The 14,045-nt window shown below is 52.7% G+C and overlaps 1 protein-coding gene across 1 annotated transcript in view; it reads right to left on the bottom strand.

Annotated features, from left to right (window-relative positions):
- Positions 1–926: 926 nt before the first annotated feature.
- Positions 927–14,045, bottom strand: part of LOC140076260 (uncharacterized) — a 176,152-nt gene continuing 163,033 nt past the window's right edge. Inside the window, exons 10-13 of the mRNA XM_072122801.1 lie at positions 5,108–5,287; positions 3,542–3,558; positions 2,713–2,980; positions 927–1,428 (exon numbers count right to left, since the gene is read on the bottom strand). Coding sequence (XP_071978902.1) covers positions 1,211–1,428; positions 2,713–2,980; positions 3,542–3,558; positions 5,108–5,287 — 683 coding nt within the window. The 3' untranslated portion in view covers positions 927–1,210. The remainder of the gene's footprint in view (positions 1,429–2,712; positions 2,981–3,541; positions 3,559–5,107; positions 5,288–14,045) is intronic.

Below are 14,045 nucleotides of genomic sequence, written 5' to 3'. Positions count from 1 at the left end.
CTCTACATGTGACTGCCCCTTCTCTGGATATGATGCCCCTAATCTGCATATGAAACCCCTCCTCTGCATATGATGCCCCTCCTCTGCATATGATGCCCCTGCTCTGCATATGACACCCCTGCTTTGCATGTCACTGCCCCTCCTCTGTATTTGACACCCCTACTCTGCATATGATGCACCTTTTCTGCATGATGCCCCTCCTCTGTGTATGAAGCCCCTGCTCTACATGTGACTGCCCCTCCTCTTCATATGAAGCTCCTCCTCTGGATATGAAGCCACTCCTCTGCATATGACGCCCCTCCTCTTCATGTGTCCGCCCCTCCTCTGCATATGACGCCCCTCCTCTGCATATGACGCCCCTCCTCTGCATATGACGCCCCTCCTCTGCATATGACGCCCCTCCTCTGCATATGACACCCCTCCTCTGCATATGACGCCCCTCCTCTGCATATGACGCCCCTCCTCTGCATGTGACGCCCCTCCTCTGCATGTGACGCCCCTCCTCTGCATGTGATGCCCCTCCTCTGCATATGACGCCCCTCCTCTGCATATGACCACCCCTCCTCTGTATATGACGTCCCTCCTCTGCATGTGATGCCCCTCCTCTGTATATGATGCCCCTCCTTTGTATATGACGCCCCTCCTCTGCATATGACGTCCCTCCTCTGCATGCGATGCCCCTCTTCTGTATATGATGCCCCTCCTTTGTATATGACGCCCCTCATCTGCATATGACGCCCCTCATCTGTATATGACGCCCCTCCTCTGCATATGACGCCCCTCCTCTGCATATGATGCCACTCCTCTGCATATGATACCCCTCCTCAGCCTACAGATCAGGGAGTGTAGGACCCCCCTAAAACCACAAGTCTCTAATGGAAAATGCTGCAACCCCAAATAATAATAAAAAAGCAGAAAGTCCAAAATGAGTCTTCACTTCTTTATTGAGGAGATTCCTGCATTGAGCTCCGCAGTCAGACGCCTGGTACATTGTGCAGTGTAATAAGTGGGACATGGACATTATAATCGGCTTCTTCTGAGGTTATTCAGAATGTTCTTCAGTTTTGTCATTCATTACATTTATAGTATAACCCAATCATTTTCTAGAAAAACAGAACAACTTCATCATAATATTTAGAAGAAAGTAGACGGATCTTCAGTGGGATTGGGTAAGAAGTTCTACTGAAAGGATCCATGAATGGGAGGCTCATCAGGCTGAAGGATAACCCTCATCATTACTGATCTTCTCACTTCTGGTTAGCAGGTTCTTTATCTCTATCAGGGATTTTATAGACTTCTTCTCCTCAGTAGTGAAGAGGAACAAGTCCCGAGCCTTCTCCTGGATACTGGGCTGGTGCTGCAGGATACGGGACTTCTCCTCCGCGTTACTCTTCTCCAGGTCATCAACAACCACAATCAGGTTTTTATCTAAAGGAAAATGAGAATAAATCAGTAAACCTTAGAGTTGTCCTATTATAGAACTTTTGGCCTCCATGAAAACTCCTTAAAAAGTTACTTCCTGTGGTTTAAAAATTTCAGTCCACGTCATGGTGGACACATTGTAATAACCTGGGAGAGATCTCGGAGCCTTATACGGTGGCTGCCTCTAGCAGTGACCGGACAAGAAACCCTTCCGATCATCTCCTCTGCAAGTTCTACCCCAGGAAATGGAGCGGAGAGACCCGATGAGCTTCTCAGGATTTACCCCTCGGGATCAGCGAGATGTATGTATCTCCTGTGTCTACACCCCAATTGGTTGCCCTTTAAAATAAATAAATATATATAGTTTTTAGTTCTGGAGAACCCAAACGATGCCAAACCCTTAATGCAAAACTAGAAGAAATCTCCAATCATTGTAGACCCAAACCACTAAGGAAGCCCCAAGCTAAAAACTTCTGTTACTGGTGACCCAAACCCCTAAAAAATCACAAGACAAAACTCCAAACTCTGTAAATACAAACCCTTAATCAAGGCCCAATAAAAAAAATCACAATAGACCTACACTGGTGATAGCCCAAAAACCCAGCCCCCCAATCACTATATACCCAACCCCCCAATCACTGTAGGTCCAACCCCCCCCCCCACCCCCCAGTCACTGTAGGTCCAACCCCCACACCCCAGTCACTGTAGGTCCAACCCCCCCCACCCCCCAGTCACTGTAGGTCCAACCCCCCCAGTCACTATAGGTACAACCGCCCAATCACTGTAGGTCCACCCCCCCCACCCCAGTCACTGTAGGTCCAACCCCCCCCCACCCCCCAGTCACTGTAGGTCCAACCCCCCCAGTCACTATAGGTACAACTCCCCAATCACTGTAGGTCCAACCCCCCCCCCCCACCCCAGTCACTGTAGGTCCAACCCCCCACCCCCACCCCCATTCACTGTAGGTCCACCCCCCCCCCCCAGTGACTGTAGGTCCAACCCCCACCCCCCAGTCACTGTAGGTCCAACCCCCCCAGTCACTATAGGTACAACCGCCCAATCACTGCAGGTCCAACCTCCAGCCCCAATCTCTGTGCACCCAAATTTAGCTTCTCAGATGCAGTTCCTAATGTAAAAATTTGAAATTGAGTGAAAAAAGAGAAGGAGCAGCTTCTCACAATTATAGGAAGCCTCAAAAACTTCAATGACTGTCGACCCAAACTAATGAAGACCCAAGACAGCATGGTCCATTCATTGTAGACCTCTCTGTGTGATGTGGTTGTCTCATACTTAGCGTGGTGGACATGTAGTCCAGCTCCTCATCATACAGGGAATCGGTGACATCTGTGATGTTGATTCTCCCGCGGTTTTTTGTGTGATACAAGACGCCAAATGTACAATTGGAGACGTCCGTCGTGAACTGCCGGAAGCCTCTGCTGGAAATGTAATGAGACTGGACGGCTTCTACAGCATCACGGAAATATCCAGACTCCAGCAGAACCTTCAGCCAATCAGACTCAATCTCTGGAGATCTCGAAAAAATTCCAACTTTATGTTTCTGAAAAAAAGCAAAAATTCCATAGAAATAAGCAAAGACTACGAGCATCAGACTGGACTCCCACCAGAGCTGCTACCACTGACGATCCCAAACATGAGAATATAACAAAAATCACAAAACAAACAGAACATGAGGAAAGAAGAAGCTGCAGTATGTGATCTATGGATGTGTATTACAGGAAGTGCACTGGGGGCGTGTCCTCACACTGATGTGCTCTGTGCTAAATGCAATAAACTGCTCCAAAGTCCATCTCCTCTGCTCTGAATGACTGCTGTAGTTTGTAGGCGGCTATAACTTCTCAGAGCAGAGCAGAGGGGAGGGGCTATTGGTTATGGACAATGTTTTGTGGTTCCAAACCAGTTCCAACGAAACTCTAATTTGTGGGAAGTGATTTTCTGATTATTTTTTATTTGTAAATTTTTTAGCCTAATAGTGGAACTTTCCCATGTTATTGTTATATTGATGACATAATTCTAACGATAGAAGACGGGGCTACAGAAGTCCTTCTCCTCTGTACGTGTTTTCCTTGGCCTCCAATCCTCCGCGTTTGTCATTTCTTACCTTCCCAGAAGATGAATCTGCAACCAAAATACAAAAATAAAAAAATTACTGTATTTGTAATGGACAAGAAATTCCCTTATAGAGCCACAGCCTGGAAGGACATTGTTATAGAATACATGGGTGACATGGAGAAGTTTCACCAGGAAAAGTTGTGGAGCAGAAATATCTGCAAAAAATAAATTCAATGTCGAAAACCTAATAAAAACTCGAGACAAAAGCTCAAGTCACTGTAGACCCAAACTCTAATGAAGATCCCAAAATCCCATCTCTGTAGATCCAAACCCTAAGGAAGATCCCAAAATCCAATCTCTGTAGATCCAAACCGTAAGGAAGATCCCAAAATCCAATCTCTGTAGATCCAAACCCTAATGAAGATCCCAAAATCCCATCTCTGTAGATCCAAACCCTAAGGAAGATCCCAAAATCCCATCTCTGTAGACCCAAACCCTAATGAAGATCCCAAAATCCCATCACTGTAGATCCAAACCCTAATGAAGATCCCAAAATCCCATCTCTGTAGATCCAAACCCTAATGAAGATCCCAAAATCCCATCTCTGTAGATCCAACCCTAATGAAGATCTCAAAATCCCATCTCTGTAGACCCAAACCCTAATGAACATCCCAAAATCCCATCACTGTAGATCCAAACCCTAATGAAGATCCCAAAATGCCATCTCTGTAGATCCAAACCCTAATGAAGATCCCAAAATCCCATCTCTGTAGATCCAACCCTAATGAAGATCCCAAAATCCCATCTCTGTCGATCCAACCCTAATGAAGATCTCAAAATCCCATCTCTGTAGACCCAAACCCTAATGAACATCCCAAAATCCCATCACTGTAGATCCAAACCCTAATGAAGATCCCAAAATGCCATCTCTGTAGATCCAAACCCTAATGAAGATCCCAAAATCCAATCTCTGTAGATCCAACCCTAATGAAGATCTCAAAATCCCATCTCTGTAGACCCAAACCCTAATGAACATCCCAAAATCCCATCACTGTAGATCCAAACCCTAATGAAGATCCCAAAATGCCATCTCTGTAGATCCAAACCCTAATGAAGATCCCAAAATCCCATCTCTGTAGATCCAACCCTAATGAACATCCCAAAATCCCACCACTGTAGATCCAAACCCTAATGAAGATCCCAAAATCCCATCTCTGTAGATCCAAACCCTAATGAAGATCCCAAAATCCCATCTCTGTAGATCCAAACCCTAAGGAAGATCCCAAAATCCCATCTCTGTAGACCCAAACCCTAATGAAGATCCCAAAATCCCATCACTGTAGATTCAAACCCTAATGAAGATCCCAAAATCCCATCTCTGTAGATCCAAACCCTAATGAAGATCCCAAAATCCCATCTCTGTAGATCCAACCCTAATGAAGATCTCAAAATCCCATCTCTGTAGACCCAAACCCTAAAGAAGATCCCAAAATCCCATCTCTGTAGATCCAATCCCCTAATGTTCATCCAAGACAAAACCTCCTGTCCCACAACCTGTAGACATCTTGGCCCTTGGTAGGACCTTAGATGCCCTGCACTTCCTCCATCTCGTTACCTTTCATGTGGTTCTTCATTTCCTCGATCTTCTTGTTGTAAATTTGCAGATTGTTTTTGTACCAGGTGATTTGTGGAATTGAGAAGTTAAGAACCGGGAACTTCTCCTGATTCTTCATCTGCTCCGGGAGAACATTGTCTGATGTTTCTTCAATCAGCAGGATCATTACGTTTTTCAATCCTGGATGTAGAGGAGAGTAAGACGCATCATTAGGAGCCTCCGATCGAAACTGTAGAAACACTCGAATGACATGTATTTAACCCCTTACTCCCAGGCTGATCAGCTTGTGTTATTGTCATTGTTGTTCCAGGTGCCAGAGGTCACAGCTAGAGTCCTGGAGGAGGCGTCCATGTGTGGATCTCATGGGAGGCAGGAGTGTATGAGAGCAGCTACCTCCATTATATAGTGGAGATTCCCATCCTGTGTGCACTGTGTCTGATCTAACCTGGTAGTGATGGGAGATGCTGCAGGGTGGTGGTGCGGGGGCCGCGCTGGGGGATGGTCAGTGATGATACATGATGTAATGGATGATGGTTCCTACTTACTTACTATAGAATGTATTCAAATCCATAACCAACCAAACATTGTATAGACTGATGGAGACATTTCATAGTTACATTGTTATTACATATGTCCATCCTATTCAACCAAGGAAGGACAGGGATGGGACGAGATGGGGAAGGGATGTAAGGAAAGTTCTGTATTGTCATATAACCAATGTTATTTGCAGAATGAGGCCTCCAGGCCCTGTGCGACCCTCTCTGCTGTCCCTGGGTAATGGCCCAATGGATGGGGCGTTACCAATCGGGCAGCTCCCGTTGGCTCCCTGTCTAGTTAGCAGTCGGGTAATTGTATATATTACCAATGGACAAATTCCTTATCTCTGCTACCACCTGGGGACTATCTGTGGTATTGCAGCTGAAGTCTAATCTACCTGTGAAAGATGGGTTAAAGTTCTGAGTGTTTATGTTACATGCATCCTTATGTTATCCCTGAAGCCAAGGCCTGTCATTGGCTGGAGCCTTGGGGATTCCCCCAGAGTGGAAGGTTATATTTATATTCCTTCTGGATGAGATTATTAGGAGATTCTGATATCATTCAGTATCAGTGAGTCTGCAGTGACAGACGGCCTGCAGCTATAGTCTCCCTCCATAGCGTAATCCCTATGCCAGACCACCAGGTAAGACATTCTCTCAGACTAAAAATTCAACCAACTACTTGCATGTCCTGGCTGGCCCTGACCGGCAAGGAAGAGGCCTTTCCACCTGGACCAAGCCACTCATGACACGACTCTCCCCCCACACAGAGATGTCCCCGCTGTACTCTGCTCTGTGCCATACCCTCTCCTGTCCTTGCTGTGTTCTGTGTAATGTTCTCTGCTGTCCCTGCTGTGCTCTGCTCTGTGTGTTGCTCTCTCCTGTCTCTGCTGTGTGATGCTCTGTGTGATGCTCTCTCCTGTCTCTGCTGTGCTCTTCTCTGTGTGACGCTTTCTCCTCTCCCTGCTGTGATCTGCTCTGTGTGACGCTTTCTCCTCTCCCTGCTGTGCTCTGCTCTGTGTGATGCTCTCTGCTCTCCCTGCTGTGCTCTGCTCTGTGTGATGCTCTCTGCTGTCCCTGCTGTGCTCTGCTCTGTGTGACGCTTTCTCCTCTCCCTGCTGTGCTCTGCTCTGTGTGACGCTTTCTCCTCTCCCTGCTGTGCTCTGCTCTGTGTGACGCTTTCTCCTCTCCCTGCTGTGCTCTGCTCTGTGTGAAGCTCTCTCCTCTCCCTGCTGTGCTCTGCTCTGTGTGACGCTCTCTCCTCTCCCTGCTGTGCTCTGCTCTGTGTGACGCTCTCTGCTCTCCCTGCTGTGCTCTGCTCTCTGCTGTCCCTGCTGTGCTCTGCTCTGTGTGATGCTCTCTCCTCTCCCTGCTGTGCTCTGCTCTGTGTGACGCTCTCTGCTCTCCCTGCTGTGCTCTGCTCTGTGTGAAGCTCTCTCCTCTCCCTGCTGTGCTCTGCTCTGTGTGATGCTCTCTCCTCTCCCTGCTGTGCTCTGCTCTGTGTGACGCTCTCTCCTCTCCCTGCTGTGCTCTGCTCTGTGTGATGCTCTCTCCTCTCCCTGCTGTGCTCTGCTCTGTGTGATGCTTTCTCCTCTCCCTGCTGTGCTCTGCTCTGTGTGATGCTCTCTCCTCTCCCTGCTGTGCTCTGCTCTGTGTGATGCTCTCTCCTCTCCCTGCTGTGCTCTGCTCTGTGTGACGCTTTCTCCTCTCCCTGCTGTGCTCTGCTCTGTGTGACGCTTTCTCCTCTCCCTGCTGTGCTCTGCTCTGTGTGACGCTTTCTCCTCTCCCTGCTGTGCTCTGCTCTGTGTGATGCTGTCTCCTGTCCCTGCTGTGCTCTGCTCTGTGTGACGCTCTCTCCTCTCCCTGCTGTGCTCTGCTCTGTGTGACGCTTTCTCCTCTCCCTGCTGTGCTCTGCTCTGTGTGATGCTGTCTCCTGTCCCTGCTGTGCTCTGCTCTGTGTGACGCTCTCTCCTCTTCCTGCTGTGCTCTGCTCTGTGTGACGCTTTCTCCTCTCCCTGCTGTGCTCTGCTCTGTGTGATGCTCTCTCCTCTCCCTGCTGTGCTCTGCTCTGTGTGATGCTCTCTGCTGTCCCTGCTTTGCTCTGCTCTGTGTGATGCTCTCTCCTCTCCCTGCTGTGCTCTGCTGCGTGTGACGCTCTCTCCTCTCCCTGCTGTGCTCTGCTGCGTGTGACGCTCTCTCCTCTCCCTGCTGTGCTCTGCTCTGTGTGACGCTCTCTCCTCTCCCTGCTGTGCTCTGCTCTGTGTGATGCTCTCTCCTCTCCCTGCTGTGCTCTGCTCTGTGTGACGCTCTCTCCTCTCCCTGCTGTGCTCTGCTCTGTGTGACGCTCTCTCCTCTCCCTGCTGTGCTCTGCTCTGTGTGATGCTCTCTCCTCTCCCTGCTGTGCTCTGCTCTGTGTGATGCTCTCTCCTCTCCCTGCTGTGCTCTGCTCTGTGTGACGCTCTCTCCTCTCCCTGCTGTGCTCTGCTCTGTGTGACGCTCTCTCCTCTCCCTGCTGTGCTCTGCTCTGTGTGACGCTCTCTCCTCTCCCTGCTGTGCTCTGCTCTGTGTGACGCTCTCTCCTCTCCCTGCTGTGCTCTGCTCTGTGTGATGCTCTCTCCTCTCCCTGCTGTGCTCTGCTCTGTGTGATGCTCTCTCCTCTCCCTGCTGTGCTCTGCTCTGTGTGACGCTCTCTCCTCTCCCTGCTGTGCTCTGCTCTGTGTGATGCTTTCTCCTCTCCCTGCTGTGCTCTGCTCTGTGTGATGCTCTCTCCTCTCCCTGCTGTGCTCTGCTCTGTGTGACGCTTTCTCCTGTACCTGCTGTGCTCTGCTCTGTGTGATGCTCTCTCCTCTCCCTGCTGTGCTCTGCTCTGTGTGATGCTCTCTCCTGTCCCTGCTGTGCTCTGCTCTGTGTGACGCTCTCTCCCCTCCCTGCTGTGCTCTGCTCTGTGTGACGCTCTCTCCTCTCCCTGCTGTGCTCTGCTCTGTGTGACGCTCTCTCCTCTCCCTGCTGTGCTCTGCTCTGTGCTCTGCTCTCTCCTCTCCCTGCTGTGCTCTGCTCTGTGTGACGCTCTCTCCTCTCCCTGCTGTGCTCTGCTCTGTGTGACGCTCTCTCCTCTCCCTGCTGTGCTCTGCTCTGTGTGACGCTCTCTCCTCTCCCTGCTGTGCTCTGCTCTGTGTGATGCTCTCTCCTCTCCCTGCTGTGCTCTGCTCTGTGTGACGCTCTCTCCTCTCCCTGCTGTGCTCTGCTCTGTGTGACGCTCTCTCCTCTCCCTGCTGTGCTCTGCTCTGTGTGACGCTCTCTCCTCTCCCTGCTGTGCTCTGCTCTGTGTGATGCTCTCTCCTCTCCCTGCTGTGCTCTGCTCTGTGTGATGCTCTCTCCTCTCCCTGCTGTGCTCTGCTCTGTGTGACGCTCTCTCCTCTCCCTGCTGTGCTCTGCTGCGTGTGACGCTCTCTCCTCTCCCTGCTGTGCTCTGCTGCGTGTGACGCTCTCTCCTCTCCCTGCTGTGCTCTGCTCTGTGTGACGCTCTCTCCTCTCCCTGCTGTGCTCTGCTCTGTGTGATGCTCTCTCCTCTCCCTGCTGTGCTCTGCTCTGTGTGACGCTCTCTCCTCTCCCTGCTGTGCTCTGCTCTGTGTGACGCTCTCTCCTCTCCCTGCTGTGCTCTGCTCTGTGTGATGCTCTCTCCTCTCCCTGCTGTGCTCTGCTCTGTGTGATGCTCTCTCCTCTCCCTGCTGTGCTCTGCTCTGTGTGACGCTCTCTCCTCTCCCTGCTGTGCTCTGCTCTGTGTGACGCTCTCTCCTCTCCCTGCTGTGCTCTGCTCTGTGTGACGCTCTCTCCTCTCCCTGCTGTGCTCTGCTCTGTGTGACGCTCTCTCCTCTCCCTGCTGTGCTCTGCTCTGTGTGATGCTCTCTCCTCTCCCTGCTGTGCTCTGCTCTGTGTGATGCTCTCTCCTCTCCCTGCTGTGCTCTGCTCTGTGTGACGCTCTCTCCTCTCCCTGCTGTGCTCTGCTCTGTGTGATGCTTTCTCCTCTCCCTGCTGTGCTCTGCTCTGTGTGATGCTCTCTCCTCTCCCTGCTGTGCTCTGCTCTGTGTGACGCTTTCTCCTGTACCTGCTGTGCTCTGCTCTGTGTGATGCTCTCTCCTCTCCCTGCTGTGCTCTGCTCTGTGTGATGCTCTCTCCTGTCCCTGCTGTGCTCTGCTCTGTGTGACGCTCTCTCCCCTCCCTGCTGTGCTCTGCTCTGTGTGACGCTCTCTCCTCTCCCTGCTGTGCTCTGCTCTGTGTGACGCTCTCTCCTCTCCCTGCTGTGCTCTGCTCTGTGCTCTGCTCTCTCCTCTCCCTGCTGTGCTCTGCTCTGTGTGACGCTCTCTCCTCTCCCTGCTGTGCTCTGCTCTGTGTGACGCTCTCTCCTCTCCCTGCTGTGCTCTGCTCTGTGTGACGCTCTCTCCTCTCCCTGCTGTGCTCTGCTCTGTGTGATGCTCTCTCCTCTCCCTGCTGTGCTCTGCTCTGTGTGACGCTCTCTCCTCTCCCTGCTGTGCTCTGCTCTGTGTGACGCTCTCTCCTCTCCCTGCTGTGCTCTGCTCTGTGTGACGCTCTCTCCTCTCCCTGCTGTGCTCTGCTCTGTGTGATGCTCTCTCCTCTCCCTGCTGTGCTCTGCTCTGTGTGACGCTCTCTCCTCTCCCTGCTGTGCTCTGCTCTGTGTGATGCTCTCTCCTGTCCCTGCTGTGCTCTGCTCTGTGTGACGCTCTCTGCTCTCCCTGCTGTGCTCTGCTCTGTGTGATGCTCTCTCCTGTCCCTGCTGTGCTCTGCTCTGTGTGACGCTCTCTGCTCTCCCTGCTGTGCTCTGCTCTGTGTGATGCTCTCTCCTCTCCCTGCTGTGCTCTGCTCTGTGTGACGCTCTCTCCTCTCCCTGCTGTGCTCTGCTCTGTGTGATGCTCTCTCCTCTCCCTGCTGTGCTCTGCTCTGTGTGACGCTCTCTCCTCTCCCTGCTGTGCTCTGCTCTGTGTGACGCTCTCTCCTCTCCCTGCTGTGCTCTGCTCTGTGTGATGCTCTCTCCTCTCCCTGCTGTGCTCTGCTCTGTGTGATGCTCTCTCCTCTCCCTGCTGTGCTCTGCTCTGTGTGACGCTCTCTCCTCTCCCTGCTGTGCTCTGCTCTGTGTGACGCTCTCTCCTCTCTCTGCTGTGCTCTGCTCTGTGTGATGCTCTCTCCTCTCCCTGCTGTGCTCTGCTCTGTGTGATGCTCTCTCCTCTCCCTGCTGTGCTCTGCTCTGTGTGACGCTCTCTCCTCTCCCTGCTGTGCTCTGCTCTGTGTGACGCTCTCTCCTCTCCCTGCTGTGCTCTGCTCTGTGTGACGCTCTCTCCTCTCCCTGCTGTGCTCTGCTCTGTGTGACGCTCTCTCCTCTCCCTGCTGTGCTCTGCTCTGTGTGATGCTCTCTCCTCTCCCTGCTGTGCTCTGCTCTGTGTGACGCTCTCTCCTCTCCCTGCTGTGCTCTGCTCTGTGTGATGCTTTCTCCTCTCCCTGCTGTGCTCTGCTCTGTGTGATGCTCTCTCCTCTCCCTGCTGTGCTCTGCTCTGTGTGACGCTTTCTCCTGTACCTGCTGTGCTCTGCTCTGTGTGATGCTCTCTCCTCTCCCTGCTGTGCTCTGCTCTGTGTGATGCTCTCTCCTGTCCCTGCTGTGCTCTGCTCTGTGTGACGCTCTCTCCTCTCCCTGCTGTGCTCTGCTCTGTGTGATGCTCTCTCCTCTCCCTGCTGTGCTCTGCTCTGTGTGACGCTCTCTCCTCTCCCTGCTGTGCTCTGCTCTGTGTGTTGCTCTCTCCTCTCCCTGCTGTGCTCTGCTCTGTGTGATGCTCTCTCCTCTCCCTGCTGTGCTCTGCTCTGTGTGACGCTCTCTCCTCTCCCTGCTGTGCTCTGCTCTGTGTGACGCTCTCTCCTCTCCCTGCTGTGCTCTGCTCTGTGTGACGCTCTCTCCTCTCCCTGCTGTGCTCTGATCTGTGTGATGCTCTCTCCTCTCCCTGCTGTGCTCTGCTCTGTGTGACGCTCTCTCCTCTCCCTGCTGTGCTCTGCTCTGTGTGATGCTCTCTCCTGTCCCTGCTGTGCTCTGCTCTGTGTGATGCTCTCTCCTGTCCCTGCTGTGCTCTGCTCTGTGTGACGCTCTCTGCTCTCCCTGCTGTGCTCTGCTCTGTGTGATGCTCTCTCCTCTCCCTGCTGTGCTCTGCTCTGTGTGACGCTCTCTCCTCTCCCTGCTGTGCTCTGCTCTATGTGATGCTCTCTCCTCTCCCTGCTGTGCTCTGCTCTGTGTGATGCTCTCTCCTCTCCCTGCTGTGCTCTGCTCTGTGTGATGCTTTCTCCTCTCCCTGCTGTGCTCTGCTCTGTGTGATGCTCTCTCCTCTCCCTGCTGTGCTCTGCTCTGTGTGACGCTTTCTCCTGTACCTGCTGTGCTCTGCTCTGTGTGATGCTCTCTCCTCTCCCTGCTGTGCTCTGCTCTGTGTGATGCTCTCTCCTGTCCCTGCAGTGCTCTGCTCTGTGTGATGCTCTCTCCTGTCCCTGCTGTGCTCTGCTCTGTGTGACGCTCTCTCCTCTCCCTGCTGTGCTCTGCTCTGTGTGACGCTCTCTCCTCTCCCTGCTGTGCTCTGCTCTGTGTGATGCTCTCTCCTCTCCCTGCTGTGCTCTGCTCTGTGTGACGCTCTCTCCTCTCCCTGCTGTGCTCTGCTCTGTGTGACGCTCTCTCCTCTCCCTGCTGTGCTCTGCTCTGTGTGACGCTCTCTCCTCTCCCTGCTGTGCTCTGCTCTGTGTGATGCTCTCTCCTCTCCCTGCTGTGCTCTGCTCTGTGTGACGCTCTCTCCCTGCTGTGCTCTGCTCTGTGTGATGCTCTCTCCTCTCCCTGCTGTGCTCTGCTCTGTGTGACGCTCTCTCCTCTCCCTGCTGTGCTCTGCTCTGTGTGACGCTCTCTCCTCTCCCTGCTGTGCTCTGCTCTGTGTGATGCTCTCTCCTCTCCCTGCTGTACTCTGCTCTGTGTGACGCTCTCTCCTCTCCCTGCTGTGCTCTGCTCTGTGTGACGCTCTCTCCTCTCCCTGCTGTGCTCTGCTCTGTGTGATGCTTTCTCCTCTCCCTGCTGTGCTCTGCTCTGTGTGATGCTCTCTCCTCTCCCTGCTGTGCTCTGCTCTGTGTTATGCTCTCTCCTCTCCCTGCTGTGCTCTGCTCTGTGTGACGCTCTCTCCCTGCTGTGCTCTGCTCTGTGTGATGCTCTCTCCTCTCCCTGCTGTGCTCTGCTCTGTGTGACGCTCTCTCCTCTCCCTGCTGTGCTCTGCTCTGTGTGACGCTCTCTCCTCTCCCTGCTGTGCTCTGCTCTGTGTGATGCTCTCTCCTCTCCCTGCTGTACTCTGCTCTGTGTGACGCTCTCTCCTCTCCCTGCTGTGCTCTGCTCTGTGTGACGCTCTCTCCTCTCCCTGCTGTGCTCTGCTCTGTGTGATGCTTTCTCCTCTCCCTGCTGTGCTCTGCTCTGTGTGATGCTCTCTCCTCTCCCTGCTGTGCTCTGCTCTGTGTGACGCTCTCTCCTCTCCCTGCTGTGCTCTGCTCTGTGTGACGCTCTCTCCTCTCCCTGCTGTGCTCTGCTCTGTGTGATGCTTTCTCCTCTCCCTGCTGTGCTCTGCTCTGTGTGATGCTCTCTCCTCTCCCTGCTGTGCTCTGCTCTGTGTGACGCTCTCTCCTCTCCCTGCTGTGCTCTGCTCTGTGTGACGCTCTCTCCTTTCCCTGCTGTGCTCTGCTCTGTGTGATGCTCTCTCCTCTCCCTGCTGTGCTCTGCTCTGTGTGACGCTTTCTCCTCTCCCTGCTGTGCTCTGCTCTGTGTGACGCTCTCTCCTCTCCCTGCTGTGCTCTGCTCTGTGTGACGCTCTCTCCTCTCCCTGCTGTGCTCTGCTCTGTGTGACGCTCTCTCCTCTCCCTGCTGTGCTCTGCTCTGTGTGACGCTCTCTCCTCTCCCTGCTGTGCTCTGCTCTGTGTGACGCTCTCTCCTCTCCCTGCTGTGCTCTGCTCTGTGTGACGCTCTCTCCTCTCCCTGCTGTGCTCTGCTCTGTGTGATGCTCTCTGCTGCCAAGAATCTCAAACTGTGGCTCAGCATGTTATTCAGTTCCGGACTTTGGCATCTGAATTATGGTGGAATGAGGAAGCTCTTGTGTAAGTCTTCTAGGAGGGGTTGTCCGACCCAATCAAAGATGAGTTAGACTCTCAGGAACTACCGTCTTCTCTGGATGACCTCATCTCTCTATATAACAAAGTGGACCTCAGATTCTGAGAAATTGAAAAACAGAGGTCCAGAATTTCTGACACCTGTGTCACCACCAGAAGACCCTATGCAGTTAGGATGAGCCAAACTCTCACCAGAAAAGAGAGAGATCTGCATGAAAAATCAC

Source organism: Engystomops pustulosus, chromosome 8 (assembly GCF_040894005.1).
Source record: "Engystomops pustulosus chromosome 8, aEngPut4.maternal, whole genome shotgun sequence".
NCBI lineage: Eukaryota > Metazoa > Chordata > Amphibia > Anura > Leptodactylidae > Engystomops > Engystomops pustulosus.
Note: the sequence above shows the minus strand (reverse complement) of the source record. Positions and strands in the feature narration are given on the sequence as shown.